General features: G+C 39.4%; 1 protein-coding gene across 2 annotated transcripts in view; it reads right to left on the bottom strand.

The window, feature by feature from the left end:
- LOC121517877 (IQ motif and SEC7 domain-containing protein 1-like) overlaps positions 1 to 7,382 on the bottom strand; it is a 174,298-nt gene extending 166,916 nt beyond the window's left edge. For both annotated transcript variants that reach the window (XM_041799960.1, XM_041799967.1), the window contains exon 1: positions 6,796 to 7,382. In XM_041799960.1, the coding sequence (XP_041655894.1) occupies positions 6,796 to 7,055 (260 nt within the window). In that variant the 5' untranslated portion in view covers positions 7,056 to 7,382. The remainder of the gene's footprint in view (positions 1 to 6,795) is intronic.
- Positions 7,383 to 21,344: the final 13,962 nt, after the last annotated feature.

The following is a 21,344-nucleotide window of genomic DNA, read 5'->3' as shown; positions in this document are numbered from 1 at the left end:
TTTCCAAGTTGATGAAAAAAAGGGTGTTGCACTGGGTAACAAAAACGTAATCCGATGAAAAGCTGGCAACACAAATAGGGCTCAGCAGTATGATTCCAGAAGCAAATATCTTATTCATCTTCTCCATAGCAGATTTAATCATTAGTCCTATTTTATAAGTGTCCAAGTCAGACCTATCACAAGCTAACCGGGCGTGAAACAATGGTATATGATTCTGCAAAGGCCAAAAGTTTGCAAGATATCAACCTCATTTTAAAAAAACATAGTTTATTTGTATTCTCAGCAACAAATACTTCAATACCCACAATCCTTGAGTGTCACAGCAACCTCTCTGTTTGGTGGGGTCTTGGGTTACCATGGAAATATCTACTGATCCCGCGAACAAAGTCTGTCAGCTGTTGATGATGACATTTAATGCTGCTGCAGTATGAAGAGAAAAATGATTTTATTACGACTTATTACGACAGTATTATTTCAAATGAAATCACTTCAATAAAGATAAAAGTAGAAAAAAGGTAAATATGGGGTTTGAAAGCTTGAAAAGTTATCATTTACAATGAATAAAATGAATTGCAATGAATTGTGGGATGCGCAGTTCCTTCCTCCTTGGGAAGAAATACGTACACAGTCTTGTACCTTTGCCTTTTTCTCAGTTTTTGAACGCCATTATTGTGCCAAATCAAATGTTTTATGAATACTCAGATAGCGGGTAAGCCTGGATTATGCATTGAAAATATTGTAATACAGATTTTACGAACTGTCAGTGGGCGTTGGAATGGTGAATTTCGCTTCTAGAACCAGTGCCACTGAGAAAGTGGGCAGGTACTGTTGAGCTCTATAAAAAACCTGCAAATCAGACCATCTGATTTCAGTCTAACAGACAGGTGCAATGGCATGTTATAAACCAAAATCTTGAACCAATTTAATGTTTTTTTTTTCCTCATTGGATTGACCAAACAACCAATCAAAACACATAAAATGCCAATTACGAGTCACCAAAGCAAAGAAGACACTTCAAATAGCATTTAAGTCTTCAAGAAGATTCGCAGTCCTCCCTGCTGACGTTTGCATTTAAAGACAGGTGAAGAGAAGGCATTCATCTAAGGCAGCTCTTCAAATCTCTCAGGAGAACCTGGAGTTAAGCTAAAAGTCTATGAGATGAACATCTTAACTGCTCTGACTGGCATTGTTTTTCTGGCCTTGGTAAAAGGCAAAAATAGAGGCTTAAATTCTGAGTACGCACTATTTAAATGCCAGTTTCTTCATAAACAATGACCTTTTGTAAATCAAACAATCAGTCTTGCTTTGGACTACTGCATTCTTCAGATTGTTCACCACATTTATATAACATTTTAAACCCAGTATCCTCCATAAACCACCCGTCACATCATTTATAGCTGTCATTTTCCATCAGGTTCACTGGGGTAATCACAGGCTCAATGCGTAACTCTGTGCCAGTCTACCAATGCTGGACAGAAATAGTGTTCAGACACTGTGACGGTGCAGAATGAAAGATGGAGATGGTCTGATATTCCAGGGAAATCAGAACAAATACTCCTCCATAAAGCCTAAGAGAGAGATTTATACACAGAGCGAGCTAAAGGTCAGTGTTACAGTACGTCCTAATCTTATGAGTCTGGTTTTATCAGGCAGCAAAGACATATAGTCCACGAGTCATCAGTATTGATTTGCTGCCACTGATCTTCATGACACCAACACTTTCCTGGACACAAAGGTCAAGTATGATCACATGATCCTTCTGCCTGTCAAATGCTGAGTTGCATGTGTGCACACTGAAGCATTTTGTAGATATAGCTAACAGAGTATGAACTTTTAAACAGAACAGGGTAATCCTGACTGCAGGTCTCACTATCAGGGTCTTAGCAATGCTCCTGATATAATGCTACACTATACCTGCCCTGCCCCTGCCCTGCTCTGTAGGGGTTCAATTAATACCTGCAAATTGGACCAAGCAAGCCTAAAATGTCATTGCATAATAATGGATCTAGCTCAAGAGCGTGCAGTTTTTACCCAGGGTAGCAAATGCACTTCATATTCTGAATTACTGTGCTTGTCCATGCAAATGAAATCCTCTTTTGACACAACTGAGGGCTACTGCATATAGACAAAGTTATAACTCTTAGAAAATTCAAAGTCCCTGTAACAGGGATTGCAGAGCAGAATAATGAGAAAACATAAGAATAAGTTTGCTTTCACAAATGCATGAAAATGTTTGTATCAAAACTGTTCACAGCACAATCTAAAAAGGATCTTCTACATATTTCAACAGTCTCACCAAGGTGGTCAAATCTTCCACCACTTTGATATTTTTTTCAGTATTACATGTATTTAAAATACAGCCCCCGTATTTTTAATGATCTTGGTATCAAACAATATCAAAGCTTTGAAAAAAAAAATACAAATCATCAGTTGTATTTTCGCCCAAAGCTGCTGCAAGCAAGAGAGAGTAGCAGTGGTTCATTCAAATGTACTCTGAACAATGTTTCTAAGGTCCATTTGGTGTTAAAGTTATGTTTATGGCTCTTCCAAGCAGACAGAATGATGGAGGTGACATTGTTTGTTGCACAGATTTATTGGCAGTTTTTTGGTTCCAAAAATCTTTATGCACATAGATACTGTGCAGAAGGATGCTTGCAAGCTTTAGCCTAATGTTAAGCGTCAGTAACTTACTCATTCCTATGGTATCAAAACAGGTAACAAAATTGTTTGATTTTACAAGTATCTTGCCAAAAACTTTGACACTTTTCTCTTATTATTTAGGTGAGCTAAAGTATCGTCAAGTGCAAAAGAATGAAAGTAACACATCCGTTTCCTTAGGCAGGTTCTTAGGAGAGGAATAAATCCTTCAATATTGAAAATTCCAAAACACAGTCTATATAACACAATAAAACAGTGCCAATGTTAAGGCCAGGGCTGTCTCTGAAATCACATCCTATTGTAGTAGATATGCCATTTTGTGATAGTGCACAAATTCTATGTAAACATTTTGTACCCAATACAGTGCACTTGTAATATCCCACAATGTGCTGTCAAAAGTAGAAGCCAGAAGACACAGTAGTCCCAGCTCCCAACTCCCACAGCCAATCACAGCTCTTTCTCTCAACAAAGCAGTGTATTTAAATATGACATACTTCTCACTAATCCCTGCTTGCATTAATGCCAACGCGCCAAGCTGCTGCTGGCAAAGCTTAACCTCCTCCACCCCAGCCTCCTCCTTTATAGCATAAAGCTTACTGCATCCTCATTCAGATTCATGCTACTATTGATTAACAACTTCTGAACTAATTTTATTGCATTCAGAACACATTGTTAGAAATGTATCTATATGGGGTTTCTAGCTATGCGGTCCCTTGAGAGTAAAAGCATGGTGCTTGACTAACCCTGGGAGCATCTTTTGAGCAGATCCTTCTCCGTCAAGTAAAAGTGTATACCCATTTTGTACTAAAATGTTAAATGTATGACAAGAGTGTTCCTAAATTATCATCATGCATTGCAGTTCAAACTTTAACAAGCAAAAAGTGATGTTTCACTGCTCGCATATACAGATGATATACAGATATAGTGACATTATTTTACTCTGCACACAGAAACTAAATTAACGTACAAAAACTACCAGGGTCTAAATTATCAGCCACCCTGGTGCTAATAGTCAGTCTCCTTTTGCTGGATAACAGCCTCCAGTTGTTTGCTGTAGTTTTCATCAAGTCTCCCATTCTTCTTTGGCCTATCTGTCAAGCTCCTCTAGATTTGATGGCCTTCTGGCATGGATCTTCGGGATTCTAGTCAGGGTTTTTTGCAGGCCACTCAACAATGTTCATTTTGGTCTTCTGGAAGTTGTTCTTCGGCAGGAGCGCCGTATGTTTCGGGTCATAGTCATGTTGAAGGACAAAGCAACAACCTAGACCCAGCTTTGCTGCTGACTGCTTGAGGTTTTCTTTCATGATTCCTTTCGCCTTTACAAGATTCCCAGCTTCAGATGCACTGAAGCATTCCCTTAGCGTAATCCTCCCACTGATGTGCACTTTGGTTTATACGCCTCTCCTGTCTTTCTACAAACATAAGCAATGTTACCAAAGAACTCTAGTTTGGTCTCATCTGACCAAAGGACATGCTTCCAGTATGCATAATCTTTCTCCAGAATGTCCTTTGCATACTTCAGTCTGTCTTGAAGGTGTCTCTTCTGCAAAACTGGACTTTTTCTTGGTCTGTAGTCTTTGAGACTACAATTCCCGACGATGCTAAGTCATTCACTAGTGTCTTGGCAGTTGTTCTGGGGTCTTTAGACACATCTCTCACTAGTTTTCTTTCAAGAGTCTTTGAAATGTTTATCTTCCTACCTCTGCCAGGCTTGTTGTGTGTTGTGGCTCTCTTTGAATTTCTTGGTGATCCTTCTCACCCCAGTTCTTGACACTTGGAAAAGTTCTGATAACTTTATATATCCTCTTCCTGCTTTGTGAGCATCAATCATTCTTTTTCAAAAGTCTAAACTGATTTCTTTTGTTTTTGCAATGATGCTTTCCCAAGTGACAGCTCAAAACCCTTCTGAAGTTTACAAACTGGAAGACAGCCTACGATTTAAACCTGATTTTACAATCATTGAGCACAATGTTAAGGCACATCACTAAACGCCAGTGGTTTGTGCTGTGGCTCAATAAAAAAGTCCATTCTAAAGGGGATAATCATTTTGAAGCAAACAAGCCAATCGGCACTCATCATCGGTTTGGTTTTTTTGCTTCTCAGTGTTTTTGAGCCGGCACCGATATTCCTGCATTTTGTTGAGTTGAGCTCGCCTTCTCTACTCAAAGGATAATCATTTTGGCCCTGGTAGTTTTTTGTTTTGTGAAATAATTTTGTTTCTGTGTGCAAAGGAAATAACGGTTAAACTGAACAGTGATTGCATTTAAAACTTTTAAATCGCCACACCACATCTTTTCCAGTTTGATGCCATTCATTTTGATGGAATATTTTTAATTCTGCAACATGGATGATGCCATTGTGGAGGCTAGAATGGTGTCCCACGTCCTTCTTTTACTGTGCTAATGAGTTTACTACAAAGTAGTGTTAGTTTTGAGAGCTATTCTTGTCATAGTCCTACTCTTTTGATTACATGTCTTTTAGTTTTAGTCACATTTTAGTCATTTCCAATCTTTTTAGTTTTAGTTTAGTTTTAGTCGACAAAAACTCAGAAACATTTTAGTCTAGTTTTAGTTCATAAAAAGTCCTTACCTTTTAGTCTTTACTTTTAGTCCAAGTATTTATTCTCTTGCCTAAATCTTACCAAATCATGGTAGTGTGTTCTATGCCAAACCTGAGGTCCCTGCATTCAACAGCTGAGAGGCAAAAGAAATACAGGTGCATTGTTTTTTGACAGATTTACCCACAGTAGAGAAATGTCATGGATTTTTAATGTCTGATGAAAAGTACATTACATTTTAGTCTAGTTTTAGTCATCTTTTTTTTAAAGATTTATTTTCAGGCTTTTTGTGCCTTTATTAGATAGAGGAGGACAGTGGATAGAATCAGAAACAGGGTCAAGAGTGGGGGTGAGACATGCGGTGAAGGGCCTCAGGCTGGATTCGAGCCCAGGCCGCCCACGCACATGGGGAGCACCTTTAACCACTAGGCCACCTGCTCCCCTAGTTTTAGTCATCTTGACGAAAAATAAACTTACCTTTTGTCAGTTTTAGTCATCAAAATTATATTTTTGTTAGTCTTAGTCTAGTTTTTATCATGGAAAAAAGGCTGTCGATGAACATTTTTAGTCAAGAGTTGACTAAATTAACACTGCTACAAAGTCATTTTTTACAACCAATCTACAAACACGTAGGGTTGGGTATTATTCGGGTTTTTTCCCACCCTGATGTTAAATCGTGGCTGAATTGACATTCTTAAGAGGAAAAAAAATGCTTTAAAAGTCGGCAGCTGGATCAAAGCTGTCTTGGAATCGAAAATGATCCAGATACTAGATACCGTCTGAACATATAGGTAAAGAAAACAGGTGTAACTCCTTCCCATATTGTATTTTGTGCCTTTCCGTAGGAGTGACGGGGATTGTGTTGAGGAGGTGAGACACCAAAATGAAGCACCAACATCTGTCTTGTAATTTGCTACAGTAGGGACTGGATGTGTTGGTATCAGTACTGTATTGATATCAGATTTTGAAACTCATCCCTAGAACTAATGCTCTGTATTCTGGTATGATGACAACCATTATGTCATATCTATGATTAAAATGCTTGTCAGTGACAACACTTTTATGTCATATCTATGTTTAGAATTCTGGTATCATGACGATCCTTGTGTAATATCTATGGTCAAATCTCTATCGTGGCAACCCTCATATCATCTAAGTTTCAAATCCTGGTATCTTGACAGCCATAGTTCTCACACACTCTAAAACGCACATTCTCAAAGGAAAACAGAAATGAAACAGCTGGACTGGAATATAACCAATTAAAAAAACACAGTGATTTATCCATTAATACACTGACCATACTGGGTGGTATGCCTATTTATATGGTCAGAAACACTCCCTCTATAACGGTGCTTTGCGTAAGTCAAGGACTCATTTTCCATCAGCAAACATCAGTACCGTAAAAGGACACAATCTAATGCCCATGTCTGAACGCATCTGCGGATCACTGTGTTGAACTGATTCTGCAATAGTTACTTAAAAATAGTGCAATTTGTAACTTTAAATATTTAAGGAGATGCATTGAAAGATTAGGGTCATCAAATGTTAATGAAACAATAAGAACTGATGTTCAGTCTTACTTTTCATGAGTGATGTGCTCATTTATGGCTCCCAGAGAGACTGGGCTGTTGCTGCCCTGCAGCAGCCTGCAGGTTGCCAGGTGCCGCTGGTACTCCTCCTTCAAACAGGCGTTCTCTGTGCACAAGTCGGACACTTGCTGCTCCAGCTCCTCTATCCTTCCCCTCTGCCTCTCCAGCAACTCCTGCTGGGTCTCGATGATCTTGTTAAGCTCCTTCAAATATTCCACAGCCCTTGTAGGGTTCTCACTCGGGCTTTCCATGTCGCTCCGGAAACCTTTTCCTTTCCCCCCCTGTTGTATCGCAGAAGCCCGGGAGATGGTTCTGGTGTAGTCCAGCCTGGGTTTAAATCAGTACGTTGCGCCTTTTACGCCTCGCCATTGTTTTAAGTCGATGTGGGTGATTAGTCAGAATGTGAAATACTCCCGTTACGCGCGTTAAGTAGTCCCACAAGCCCATAGAAGCTCCACGTTGACATGCAGATGGCAGAAATCCTCCAAATATCAGTCAAACAAACGTGACGGACTACATTGTGGCGGTGGTACTTGGCTCTCCGTGAAGACTAGTTGTTCCCCCTGTTGGCAGCACGGAATGACATTTTCCGCTGTGCACCTTTCTCTCCATGCTGTTCCCGTGACTTTTCGTAAACAGACGCTGGCTGTCAGGTGGGCGGGGCTTTCAAGTTTTATGAATCCGCAGGTCGCGCTGAGCGCAGTAATGGCTTTCTGTGCAGCTGCAGGAGGATCAGAGGAGCTGATTATGGAGTTTGTGGGTGCGTGTTGTTCCAATCTTTTCTCATGCCGAGTCAGTATATCTTGATTTCCAGTTCCTGTGTGCTGCTGGAATGCAAGCACCCTCATGTCTCCACAATGAGCCCTGCACATTATGAAAAGAACTTAGTCTCGTCTGTGTTCAGAGCTGCAGCACAGGCGGCTGCTGCTGCAGAGTTGTTTACTATGCTGGCTGTGTGTTACCATTTCATCAGCAAGCTCCACTGTTGTCCCCTTCCGGTGAAATGTTCATGATAGATGAGAGCAGCGTGCATTCGGGTTTTTAATCCAAAAGGACTTCAGAGTGGTGTGTGACAGGTTTGGACTGGCAGTGTCCCATGGGTGTCTTTGAAAAACCTGCTCTGTGGTACAAAAAGGGTGATGAGTTAAAGTTTCATGGGTCACCATTTAATTCCCATCTGGCCTGCCCTGGAGCTGAAGATTTAAGATGCTGCTATAAAACTAAATTGAGCTTGATTACTGACATTACTGTCAAACTTTGCTGAGATGTTGCTACATCTTGATTGGAGTCCACCTGTGGAAAATTAAAATGAAGGCTATTTTCCCCAGAGAAGTTCAATTCAATTCAGAGGGTCCTGTGTGTACTTCGCCGTGTGCTCAGGGTCATTGTCATGTTGGGAGGTGAACCACTGGCCCATTCTAAAGTCCTGAGCCCTATACCAAACAGTATTTCATTGAGGATATCTCTGTACTTGCTCCATATAGCTTTCCCTCAGCCCTGACCAGTCCCTGCTGCTGAAAAACACCCCCACAGCATGATGCTGCCACCACCATGCTTTACTGTTGGGATGGTGTTGGGCAGGTGATGAGTGGTGCCTGGTTTCCTTCAGACATAACATTTAGAAATGAAGTCAAACAGTTCAATCTTGGTTTCATCAGACCAGAAAATCTTTTTCCTCACAGTCTGAGAGTTCTTCGGGTGCTTTTTGTTAACTCCACGCAGGTTTTCATGTGTTTGCACTGAAGAAAGGCTTCCGCCTAGCCACTCTGCCATAAGCCCAGATTGGTGGAGCACTCAGGATCTCTGAAGCTCAGTCTGAGGGACCATCAGGGTCTTGGTCAGGTCTCGAACTAATGCACTTCTTCCCTGAATGCTCAGTTTGCCCGGTGACCAGCCCTTGGAAGAGTCCTGGTTGTGCCAAACATCTATCATTTGACAATTATGGAGGCCACAGTGCTTTTGGGAACTTTCAGTGCAGCAGAATTTTTTTAATCCTTTTCCAAATCTGTGCCTTGCAACAATCCTGTCTCTGAGCTCTGTGGGCATTCCCTTTGACCTCATGGCTTGGTTTTTGCTCTGATATGCATTGTTAGCTGTGAGGTCTTCTATATGTGTATCTTTTAAAATCATGACCAATCAATTTAATGGCAGGTGGACTCCAATCAAGGTTGAGAAATATGTCAGAAAATTTTGCAAAAAAAATAGGAGAAAATTGAGCTAAATTTCAAGTGTTTTTGCAAAGGGTCTGAATGTGATATTTCAGTTTTTCCATTTTTAATAAATTAAACAAAAAAAATCTAAAATTATGTGTTTACTTTGTCATAATGGGGTACCAGGTGTAGATTCATGAGAATAAAAATGCTTTTTTTGACTGTAGCATCAGGCTGCAACATAACAAAAGTGAAAATATTGAAGGTGGTCTGAATACTTTCTAACACACTGTAAGTGAGAGGTAACTCAGAGACTGCAAAAAGGCAGTTTGTCATGCCTTGTTACTGCTTCAGTTTTGCTGGCTTTGTCATCAAAGCAACATATCACACTTCTGAGTAGTTTTCATGAAAGACAGCTCAAAACATTTCATTCCCACTATTTTCTTTTTCCTTTTGATCAGGAGAAGCCACAGGAGATGCACTAGGATAATCTGATGTAACTAGTTTTAAGGTGGAGGCAGAGCTGTAGCAAACCAGCGCCTGTGGGAAGAAATTGAAGAACATGCAGTACAGATAGAGTGTATTGGGTTTTTCTCTGTGGCTCCCTAATCCACATGGCAGTATGCCATTAAAAGAAGAGCTGCTAGAGTCTTGACATGCCAACAAGAAGCATATATGGTACAGAGGAGGTTGGTGTTTCTGCTTTGGATTCCTCTTTCTAATGTAGGCAGAGACATAAGTCATTTAGACATGTTTCACAATAATATATTTAATAAAGCATTTGCTGCTGTAGAACAGCAGCGAACATGAACATACTGGCATTTTTTTTTGTAGCCAAGATTTGATAGTATTTCATTATACAATAGTGAAGGTATTAAGAAACAAGCTAACAATGGTGTTAGCTAGATGTTTGCTAGTAGCCTACTGTCAGCTAAATGTCAACACTGTGACCTAGCTGTGTGTTGTAAGTTATCCAGTTTTATCTGGAAATTGCCATATTGTCATGAGCGAGAGTATTTAGTGTCAGAATAATGTTAGATGCAGCTATGCTTGTTTACTGAAACTATGGCTACTGTCATCTTAAAAAGTTGAAGAAATGAATAAACACTGTTTCCTAGCTGTGAGCTGCTGTAAATTATCACATTTTATCTTGAAACTGCACTATTGAGCTATTGTTTTAGTGTTAGAATGATGTTAGCTGTAGCAGTAATGCTAGTTTATTGAAATATAAGTTGTTCACTGTAGACTACTCTCATCTTAAAGTGTTTAATGATATTGCAAGCTAGCTTATAGGACTGTTGGCTCTCTTGCAGTACAGTCAGGTGAGGTGAGGTGCATCACTGTTGTTAACAAGTGAGTTATCAAATTTATTGTTTTATCAAGATACAGGAGATAGCTAATATAAGCTTTGTTATAATTGCAATACTAAGGGGCATTTAAGCCCATGAGAGTCTGGCTGCAGTTTGTTCATTTCTGACAGCCACTCTCACAGCCCATTCATCTCAGAACAGAAATACACACTTAAACTTTCAAAATAAAATCGGATTAAACTTCCATTTAGGGTAAGGATTAAGGCAGTAGTTTTCAACCTTTTTTTTGCCCAAGGCATGCTTAAGACCGAGCCAAAATCTCAAGGCATACAACATCCTTATCCATACAAAACAGCCCCAGCAAAACATGTCACAGTAACTTTTTCAAGGCACAATGATGTGCCCTGCCACACCATTCAAGAACCACTGGTTTAAGGTACCAGTAAGGATACCAAAAGTTAAAAGTTGACCTGCTAAACCTGATAAGAAAAGCATTAAATAAAGCCGAGTAAACAGTCTTCTCACAGGAAAAAAGCTCATCCTCCATGAAAACTTTCCAATGTAGCAAGCACAGCTTAAGTAGCTCTTTTAGCTTTGTAAGCTACATAGATAATAGAGATATGGAGCTTTAGCAGCAATAGCTAAGCTCCCAAAGCAGCTACATAAGCTACAAACTTATGTTATCTACATAGCTAATTTAGCTTTAGCTATGTTAGCTAAAGCTCACAGTGCAAAAGCTAACTTAGCTATAGAAAACACAGCTAAGAAGCTAACATAGCTATAGCTCACATTGCTAATTACATAGCTAGCATGACCATGTTGGCTTTAGGTAAAGCGAATGAAGCTAAAATGAGCCACTGTTTGTGAAGCTCCTTTTTATGAAATGGGGCTTAGTCTGTGTTTTTTGCAGCATGGTTATTTCATGAATGTAACTGCCAGACTTTGTTTATGTGTAAAGTTGAATTAAAAAAATAAATCTGAACTGCTAATATGTTTTACTGGAAAATTACGGCACTTTTTTTTCTGAGATATATGACTTAAATGAATGGTCTGTGAGAGTGGCCATCAGACAAGTATGGTCTGCAGCCAGACCTTTCTGTTTGAGCTACCCCTGAGGAAGTTGTCAGGACAAACTTGCCGTCGTGAATATTAGCAGGTAGAAACAGCTCTGTGCTGATGCAATTCTAAACTTCTCAGTATGCTTTTCAGGTGATATATTCTCTGAAGAAGCATATCTTTTTTTTATCATTTGAGTCTATTTTTGGCTCTTCAAACAATTCAACTGCAACAGTATATAATATAATCAGTACCAGTGTTTAAGAGATATTGTCCTTCAGCTGAAAGGCCCTTCATTCCATTTAAATCCATGTGTCACAGCACATATTTAAGCAGGTATAGTATCCTTTAGTGAGACATTAAATACCCCGCAACTCTGGTGCTGCTGTTCCTCACCTGACCCCGTGCTTGGAGGGATATAAAATAGGAATAATGAGGATGCCACAAAAGTTACATTAAACATCCTCTGAACTCAAAATCAGCTATTATTACTTTCCAGTCAACAATTAAAACTAAAGCTCCATCAGCCACACATTCCTCCAACTTAGAGTGGCCCTTGGGAGTACTAGAACCCATGACTTGAGGACAAGGCCTGCCAGCTACCACAGGATATCAACCACTTGAAAACATACTGCCTGTCTTTATTACACTCTTGAGCTCTCTCTCTCCTTCCTTTGGCTGACCAGTCATAAGCCGGTGCCAGTGTGGGTGCCAGGCAGCTGGAGAGATTTATTTTGTGAAATCGCTCATATATTTGCACCAAGGCAAAACAACTCGGAAGCACTCTGAGTTCAGCTGTACAAAACATTTGCCAGCTGTGATGGAAGAAAGACCCCAATCATTTAACCAGCTGAGTGGAAAAGGCTTTTTTCTTACTTTCAGAGAATGCCAAATAGGCTCTGCTGACTCAAACAGCCATATATGGATGTGCATTTGTGTGATGGATTTGAACTGGCATACAAGAGGGAACACTGTAAGTAATAAAGTCATTTACTTGGTTTGATATTCATATAATACATAATTAAAGTTATAAATATCAAAAACAAATAGGTTAGGGAGTTTCCTCAGGGGTAGCCGCTGTAAGAAATCAAAACAGCACGGTTACAGAGGGAGTTTGATTTGGTTTGCAATGACATTTGTGTCATTATTTATTTGAGTTCTGCATCATAAATTCAGCCTTACTCTCTTCATACTGCCACATTTGTTTTTATCCCAAGGTAATACTTATATAAACAAGAGAAATGCTTGAATTTCTATCACTAAATACAGTACAAAAATCTGCCTCTGGGCACAAAACAGCAACCCCTGACTTTTCCTAACGAAGAGACTGATTTCCTCACAGACCCCACACTATCCTGACCGTCTTGTGGGAACAGCCCCCTTACCATTCCTGTCAGGTCTCATGCAATGCCCACCTCATTGATCCCCTCCACTGACAGCACAGTAAGCCATCTGGAACAGTGGCGGTTTCCCTCCTCACCGGTCGCAGCGAGATGGCTCTGTGCTTGACAGGCTGACAGGTAGGGTTTATGCAACTCGTGTGCCTTAATGGAGAGAATAAATTGAGTGTCATTTTAGCTTAGCACGGCTGACTGCTTTAATGAGCTATAGATATACTGTACAGTCACATTCAAAAACCCACACCACACTCATCATTTGATGGCAGTAATTTGAAAACAGTCATTGCCACTTCTGAATCTCATCACCTTTCAACTTAATTGGACTGTAAATTAAAACTAGTTTTCTGCTGTTGCTGTCTCCTAAAAGCAGGTGATAGAGTGAAGAGCCAATCAGCTGCTTTGTCTCCCTACACAAGACCAAAAAACCACAGCGTTTAACATGTTTCCTATTCAACAGCCAACCAGCTACTGAAGAACACCCCTGAGCCCATGCTGTGGTCCTAGTATGAGCTTCACAGCCGCTCTTTGTCATAAACACCTCTCAGGCATGAGTTGAAGCTCCATCTACCAAACACCCCTCTGAGAAATAAAGAACATGTTGGAAGTAATCCAAAAGCTGGAACTAGTGCTCTATATGTCCTACTACAGATTATTTTCCACATGCCACATGCAGGGTGGTTGGTTTTATGTGCCTGCAAAAATATTATTCCCACTCATCCCTGTGTTTTGCCTCTAGAAAGTAAAGCAGTGGAGCTGAATTTATTGGTTGGGATGTTTTTTAAGATTTTTATATGAAAACAAGAAAAGAAACATAAGGAAAAAAAGAAGGTGAGGAAAGAAGATAAAAATTTGATGTAAGTTACTACTGCCTCTTTCCGCTGTGTGGCTCTATAGCTGGCTATAGCTAGTGTTGAATATCATAATGTAAACGCATTCAGTAGAAGATTGTGATCATACAAATTATATTAAAAGCAATTCAAACATTAAATGTAACCATTACAACATCTTCCTGTTCCTGGCAATACATCAGAAATTTTCAACAGCCCCAAAAAGGCTACTTTTGAAATTTATGGTTATAAATTGTAAAGCTAATAAGGCATTTCTGTTTACATCTGAGCATGATAGGTTAGAGGAGTTGACAAGTGGCTGAATAGTATCCCTTTCTATTGTCAGTAGGGGATGCTATGACAAAACAATTGCATGTAGGTTTGGTCAGTCAAGTAGGTCTAGTTGTGGTGCAAATCCAGTCCTAAATTCATAGGGCTAGAGTGAATGTGATCTAGGGTCAAAATTGTTATGACTTTGTTGTTATGTAGTTTTTTTTTTTAATGTAAGAGTTACTACTGCCTCTTTCAGCCGTAGAGCACTATATAACTCTATAACTTCCTGTTTCATGGCAATACATCAAACGTTTTTAAATGCTACATTCGCAAGTCTAGACTGAATGTGATCCAGGATCAAAATTGAGTGCATTTTGTTGTCATTTACAGTTTTTTATGTATGAGTTACGACTGTTTCTTTCCACTGTAGAGCTCTATGGCTCTATGACTTTCTGTTTCATGGGAATACATCAAACATTTTCAAATGCTAAATTCATAAATATAGACTAAATGTGATCCATGGTCAAAATCTTTTACATTTTGTTGTCATTAACAGTTTTCTGTGTAAGAGTGACTACTGCCTCTTTCAGTTGTAGAGCCCTATATAACTCTATAACTTCCTGTTCCATGGCGATGCATCAAACCCTTTCCAATCATAAATTCATAAGTCTAGAGTAAATGTGGTCCAGGGTCATAATTTTTTTTACATATATTTATTGAAGTTTTGCATAGATATAAAGTAAACATGGATGTACAATATGTAGTAAAGTAACCCCAGTCCCAACCCACCTACCCTGTTTTTCATCTATCAAAATTTACAGAAAGGAAAAAATTAGTTCATAAATAAATAAAAATAATTTTTAAAAAAAGCAAAGGAAGAAAGACATTCAGTAGATACACAAAATTACAATATTAAATGCATAGTGCAATACCAATAGAGTGTATACAGGCAACAGAGCGACACTACTTAAGGGACTGTGAAGCCAGTGCAGAGCATAGCATATAGGTATCATTGCAATACATCCCATAACATATATATATATATATATATATATATATATATATATATATATATATATATATATATATGGCACACAAAAAAATACAATTTAACATTGAGTCCCCTTACAGGATGAGTTAGGAAGTAGTTACAGGGTCAAGGATATATTGCAGATCTGCATTTTCAAGAAACTTCAAGAAAAGGCCCCAGATGTGATAAAATTCACCAAGCTTATGTTGAAGACTGTAAGTCAGCTTCTCTAATGCCAGGCATGAAGACAATTCTTTAAGCCAGTGACTAATAGGGAGACATGATATATTCTTCCAGTACATGGCGATGAGGCGTTTTGAATGGACAACGCAAAGATCGATCAGTTTGATTTCATGTTACTTTAAGGGAAGATTTTCAGGGTAGAGACCTAGGATACAAAATTTGAGAGGGATAGGGATGGGTATGGAGATTATTTGAGAGATAACATGTATTATTTCTTTCCAAAATTTTTGTATTTTCTCACATTCCCAGATACAATGGAAGAGGGTGCCTTTATGAGTCTGACACTTCACACAAGTATCTGGAATGTCTGGATTAAATTTATTCAGTTTTACTGGGGTAACATAGGTTCTCATTATCCAGTTATATTGTATCAACTTGAGTCTAGAGTTAATTGAAAGGCTCTGGGCCTTTGAGCATATTTGACTCCATTCACTGTCCAGCACACATTCCTGCAAGTCCTCACCCCACGACCTCCTAATTGAGTCAGATGACTCTTTGGAATGAGAAGAGAATATATTGTAAAGTGTAGAAATCTGGCCTTTGCTTTGATGATGATGGGTTGCAAACCATTCTAACACTGTTAAAGGAGGACAATTAGATGAATAATTTAACTTAGTGTAAATAAAACTACGCACCTGAAAGTATTTAAAAAAGTGAGATTGTGGAATGTTAAATTTATCTTTGATTTCATTAAATGACATCATTGTACCATCATTATAAAGGTCTATGATTCTTCTAATCCCTTTGTGTGACCATTGTTTGAATCCTAAATCTCTCATACCAGGTTTGAAACCTGTGTGACCCCAGATAAGTGCTAGACACGACAAAGGTTGAGTGTCACCTACCGCATTCTGAGCTTCATGCCATATCATCAGGTTGTTTCAAACAAATGGGTTTAGTGTGTTTTTCTTTAGATTCTTAAGGCAGTCAGAATATAAATATGAATCTAATGCTAGCCCCCTTGTAGACAATACTTCCATTTTAACCCAAGACAGCTCTGGATGTGATAAGAACCACGTACGGGCAGCCCTCAGCTGGGCTGCCCAATAGTACCACAGTAGGTTTGGCACCTTCAAGCCTCCTCTGTCAAATGGGAGATATAGCAGTGTGAGTCTAAGTCTTGGGCATCTATTATTCCAAATGAATTTAGTAAGAGTTGTTTTCATATCTTGGAAAAATTTAGGAGGAGGCGGAAGTGGGATTGATTGGAACAGAAAGAGGAATTTAGGTAGGACATTCATCTTGACAACATTTATACGTCTAATCACGACAAGGGGAGTGAGACCCATCTGCTTAGAGATTCCTTCATTTTTAAAATGACCGGGTCATAATTAGCAGGGACTAATGAGTTTAGGTTGGGAGTAATAAAGATACTAAGATATCTAAATCCTTCAGGTGCATTCATAAACGGGTGCTGGACCGTAGGATGGAGTCTCTCACGCTCATTGAGGAAAAGAACGGATGATTTGGTTTTGTTAACTTTGTATCCTGAGAACTTCCCGACCTATTGATCACATCAGCCAGGGCTGAGAAAGACTGTTTCAGATTTGTCAGAAAAAGTAACGCATCATCTGCGAATAAGGCTATGCGGTGCTCTACATCAGCAATTTGAATTCCTTTAATAATAGATTGATTTCTAATAGAGATGGCAAAGGGTTCCAGTGCTAAGATAAAAGCAGGGGGGACAAGGGGCACTCTTGTCAGGTCCCACGATGAAGATTGAATGGTTTGGAAATAATGTTGTTGGTCATGTTCTCCACACATGGATCTTAGTACAAAAGACTGATCCACTTTCTAAAGTAAACGCCAAAGCCAAAGCGGGAGAGTACTGCAAATAGATACGGCCATTCGATTCTGTCGAATGCTTTTTCAGCATCAAGCGATAGAATACATGAATTTTTGGTATCTTTTTTTTCATCAATTATATGTAACAATCTTCTAATATTAAAGTATGCCTGTCAGTTTTTAATTAATCCATTCTGATCATTATATATTAGAGATGGGAGGCATTTCTGTAGCCTTAAAGCCAAAACTTTAGCAATTATTTTCGTATCCGAGTTCAACAGAGAAATAGGTCTATAGGATTCACATTTAATAGGAGGTTTATCTGGTTTTAATATCAAGGTAATAAGTGTGTCCTAAGAGAAGGGGGGAGAGTACCATTTTGAAAAGATTCTTCATACATATCCTTCAACAGGCTCATCAGTTTAGCTTTAAATAATTTATACACATCAATTGGGAGTGCATCAGGACCTGCCGTTTTCCCTCCTTTCATGTGGTTTGTAGCTTTTAGAATTTCCTGACTTTCAAGTACACGGTCCATCCAGGATCTATCGTCTTCAGATATGGTGGGGACTGGGAGTTGGTCGAGAAAGAGAGTTTGGTCCTCCCCTAGTTCTAATAATTCTGAGTCATATAGAGTCTGATAGTATGCAGCAAAGGCATCATTTATTTTTAGAGGATCAACGACTATGTCACCTTCTGGAATTTGAATAGGGTCATAATTTTTAATTTTGTTGTCATTAACAGTTTTTTATGTATGAGTTACGACTGCTTCTTTCCACTGTAGAGCTCTATGGCTCTATGACTTTCTGTTTCATGGCAATACATCAAACATTTTCTAATCCTAAATTCATAAATTTAGACTAAATTTGATGCAGGGTCATTTTTTTTTTTACATTTTGTTGTCATTAACAGTTTTTTATGTATGAGTTATGACTGCTTCTTTCCACTGTAGAGCTCTATATAACTCTATAACTTCCTGTTTCATGGTGATACATCAAACATTTTCCGCTCCTAAATTCATAAGTCTAGAGTGAATGTAATCCAGGGTCAAAATTTTTACATTTTGTTGTCATTCAGCAATGTCCAATCACCGAAGTTATTTGAAACATCTGACTTCCCTACTGGGTAAAGGTCTGTTATGTTTTGTGTTGCTAAGAGAATGCTAAGCCCTTTCAAAAAGCACTTTCCTGTTTCACGGCAAACGCTGGTCCCAGCAGCAACAGGGTTATACACAGGAATTTGAGCTTTTGAAGGTAGTATTGCAAAGGTGTTTGGATGTTCCAAAGCAATTTTTAGATTTATTGGAATTGTAATCCAGAAGAAATAACTACCAGCTGGCGGAAGGTGGCACTGTGACTTCTGAGAAAATTCCATTTAAATATATGCTCAAGCTGAGTGTGAATATATCTGAGAAGTTTCTTAATTTTGTCCCCAGCCATAGTCACACCCAATTTTAAATTTTGATAGCTTTTGGTCTGACTTGCCATTAACAAGCAAAAGGAGACTGGGGTCAATCAGCTAAAGCTTACAGGACAAGTTGGTATAAATTAGGTACTTCTAAATTTGCAAGAAAGAAAGATTGACACTCAACTGTAAATAATTCCATTCCTGTCCACTTTTCACCACGATGCTAAGAGACTTTATTGTAGGTCAGAGCATTGCTAGACATGCCTGCAAATTTATGTCAATTTTGGTGAGTTTTGGGGTCCACCTGTGGTAAATTCAATTTACTGGACATCATTTGGAAAGGCAAACACCTCTGTAGACTATTCACAGATGAAGATACATATCAGAGCAAAAATCCAGCCATGAGGGCAAAGGATCTGCCTGCAGTGCTCAGACACAGGATTGTTGCAAGGCCCAGATCTGGGGAAGGCTACAAAAGCTTTCTGTTGTGCTGAAAGTTGCCAAGAGCACAGTGGCCTACATAATCTCAAACAGATGAAGTTTGGCACAACCAGGACTCTTCCAAGAGCTGGCTGCCCAGCAGGAACTAAGCAATCGGGGGGAATGGCCTTAGCAGGAGAGGTTATCAAGATCCGGATGGTCACTCTGACTGAGCTCCAGAGATCCTGTGTGGAGATGGGACAAAGTTCCAGAAGGACAACCATCACTGCAGCCCTCCACTAATCTGGGTTTATGGCAGATTGGCTAGACAAAAGCCTCCCTGTGCAAAAACATGAAAGTCCACTTGGAATTTGCAAAAAAGCACCTAAAGGACTCTCAGACTGAACAAGATTCTCTGGTCCAATGAAAGCAAGATTAAACTGTCTGGCCTCAATTTTAAACATTATGTCTGGAGTAAACCAGACACTGCTCAACATCTGCCTAATATCCCACCAGTGAAGTATAGTGCTGCCAGCATCATGTTGTGGGGGCGTTTTTCAGCAGTAGGGACTGGGAGAGGTCAGAGTTGAGAGAAAGCAAAGTACAGAGATATCCTCAATGATAACCCATTCTGCAGTGCTCAGGGTGTCTGTCTGCTATTGGAGTATTTCACTTTCTTTTTTTTTAAGAATTGGCTGTACACTAATTTAAAGTTACAGTAATCATTACTGCAGTCATTAACAAATCATATAATTACTTAACCTTGCAAAGCAGATGGATACGCCCGTTTCCTTGTTTTTCACTGCCGAATCCATCTTGCAAAGCTCCCATCTGAACCATTTGGGCCCGGTTAGAAAGTGACAGAACCAATCAGGGACGAGGGGCAGTACTTTCAGGCTCAGCAGAGTCGTGACGTAAACAAGCAGCAGCAAGAGCTGGTGCAGTTATGGAGGAAGAGATTAGCGTGGATGCTGCTAAAGCGCCAGTTTTACCAGAACTTGACAACATTTCTTCATAAAAAGAAGAAAAAAGAACAGCAGTGAGTTGTTTTCTTTTGAAAAACGACAAAAGTCGAGTACTTTCATGTCTATAGTCACCATGTTTCGCGTTATTCCTCAGTAGCTGCGCATGCGCAGCTCGATAGCAGCTACGTCACATGTTTTGTTGCTCTGATTGGCCCGTAGAGATGTGACAGAACGTTCACCCAATCACACTCCGAGTTTTTTTCAAAGCCTCTGCCTTTTCTCAGACGTTTCCTACTGAGGCTTTACCATGTGCCAGGTTAATAATTACTAAAAGTTGAAAAGAATATACTCAACAAAAATACACAATCATAACTGAATGCTTGCATTTCTGATATTCTTCTGCATAACAAATAACTCTCTGGTGCTCATTAGTTGTCCTCATTCTCTTCAGATTGTGTAGCAGTTGCCAGTATGCAGGTGGCTGCTTTTGCTGTACAAATGAGCAGGGTGGCAGGGACCCACCGCAGCAGTCCCAGACAGATGGGAAGTATTTGATCAATGATCGCAGATTTTTGCACATCCTCAGGGAGTCTGAGACAAAGACATTCTCCTTAAAACTGACTGGTTTGTGTTTACCGCACAGGAGTGTCATGAGTCTAATGGCTTTGGAACAAAAGGGAATTCATGCCATTGTGAAACTCAAATACACACAGGACTTCCCTTGCATTTCTGATGAGTTTCCTGTGCTGTAATACATGATTTTGCTTAAATATTTATGCAGACTTTACTGAGCAGCTACTTCAGCCTTTTAGAAAAAAAGCAAAACAGGGCTAGAGCAAGTTTGTTGGACAATTTCACTAACTGTGAAAACATGACAAACCTAACAACATCCAATACGTCCAAGGATTCAACAGATTAGATGTTAACAAAATGGAAAGCAAAGTGGAATAATGTAAACCATAACGAAAGGGCATTGATGCAGAAAATGAACTCATATGCATGCTAGTGTAGAAAATTACATCCCGAATGAGTGTGAGTGACAGAACCCATGTTTGCAGTGGAAAACAAGCTTCTGGATTTGTTTATACATCTGTTTTCTAACTATTCACCATAGAGTGGATGCTTTTTTTATCTGCTAAGGTAAAAGTGGGAGGAGAATAGATTGTCTGTCTTGTCTTTCTCGTTGATTTATTGAAACAATTCCGTAATTCCTTAGTCTATTTAATCTAGCAGTAATAGATTCAAAGTTTATCTAATGGAACAGTACCTAGATTAATCTCATACAAAGGGAAGTATTTCAAGACTTTTTTGTCTAAATGTTGCTGATTATGGCTTACAGCTCACAAAAATCCACTATCTCAAAATATTAGACTATCACAGAACATCAGTCCAAGAAAAGGATTGAAACTACAGAAGTTTTGAACTACTGCATCTATGTTGCATGGCATGGAGCCTATCAGTCTGTGGCACTGCTGGGGTGTTATGAAGCCCATGTTACTCTGACAGCAGCCTTCAGCTTGTCTGTATTGTTTAGTCTGGTGTCTCTCTTCTTCCTCTTGACATTTTCCTCAGATGTTGGGGCTCGGAATGGCAATGCATCCAAGTTGAATGCTTTCTATTTGCTAGGAGTTCATGGCTGGGGGTACTGGGAGTCGCTTCTTCTTTCCGAGTTGG

This window comes from Cheilinus undulatus, linkage group 11 (genome assembly GCF_018320785.1).
Source record: "Cheilinus undulatus linkage group 11, ASM1832078v1, whole genome shotgun sequence".
Classification (NCBI taxonomy): Eukaryota; Metazoa; Chordata; class Actinopteri; order Labriformes; family Labridae; genus Cheilinus; species Cheilinus undulatus.
The sequence above is the reverse complement of the archived record's forward strand: the minus strand, read 5'-3'. Positions and strand labels throughout refer to the sequence as shown.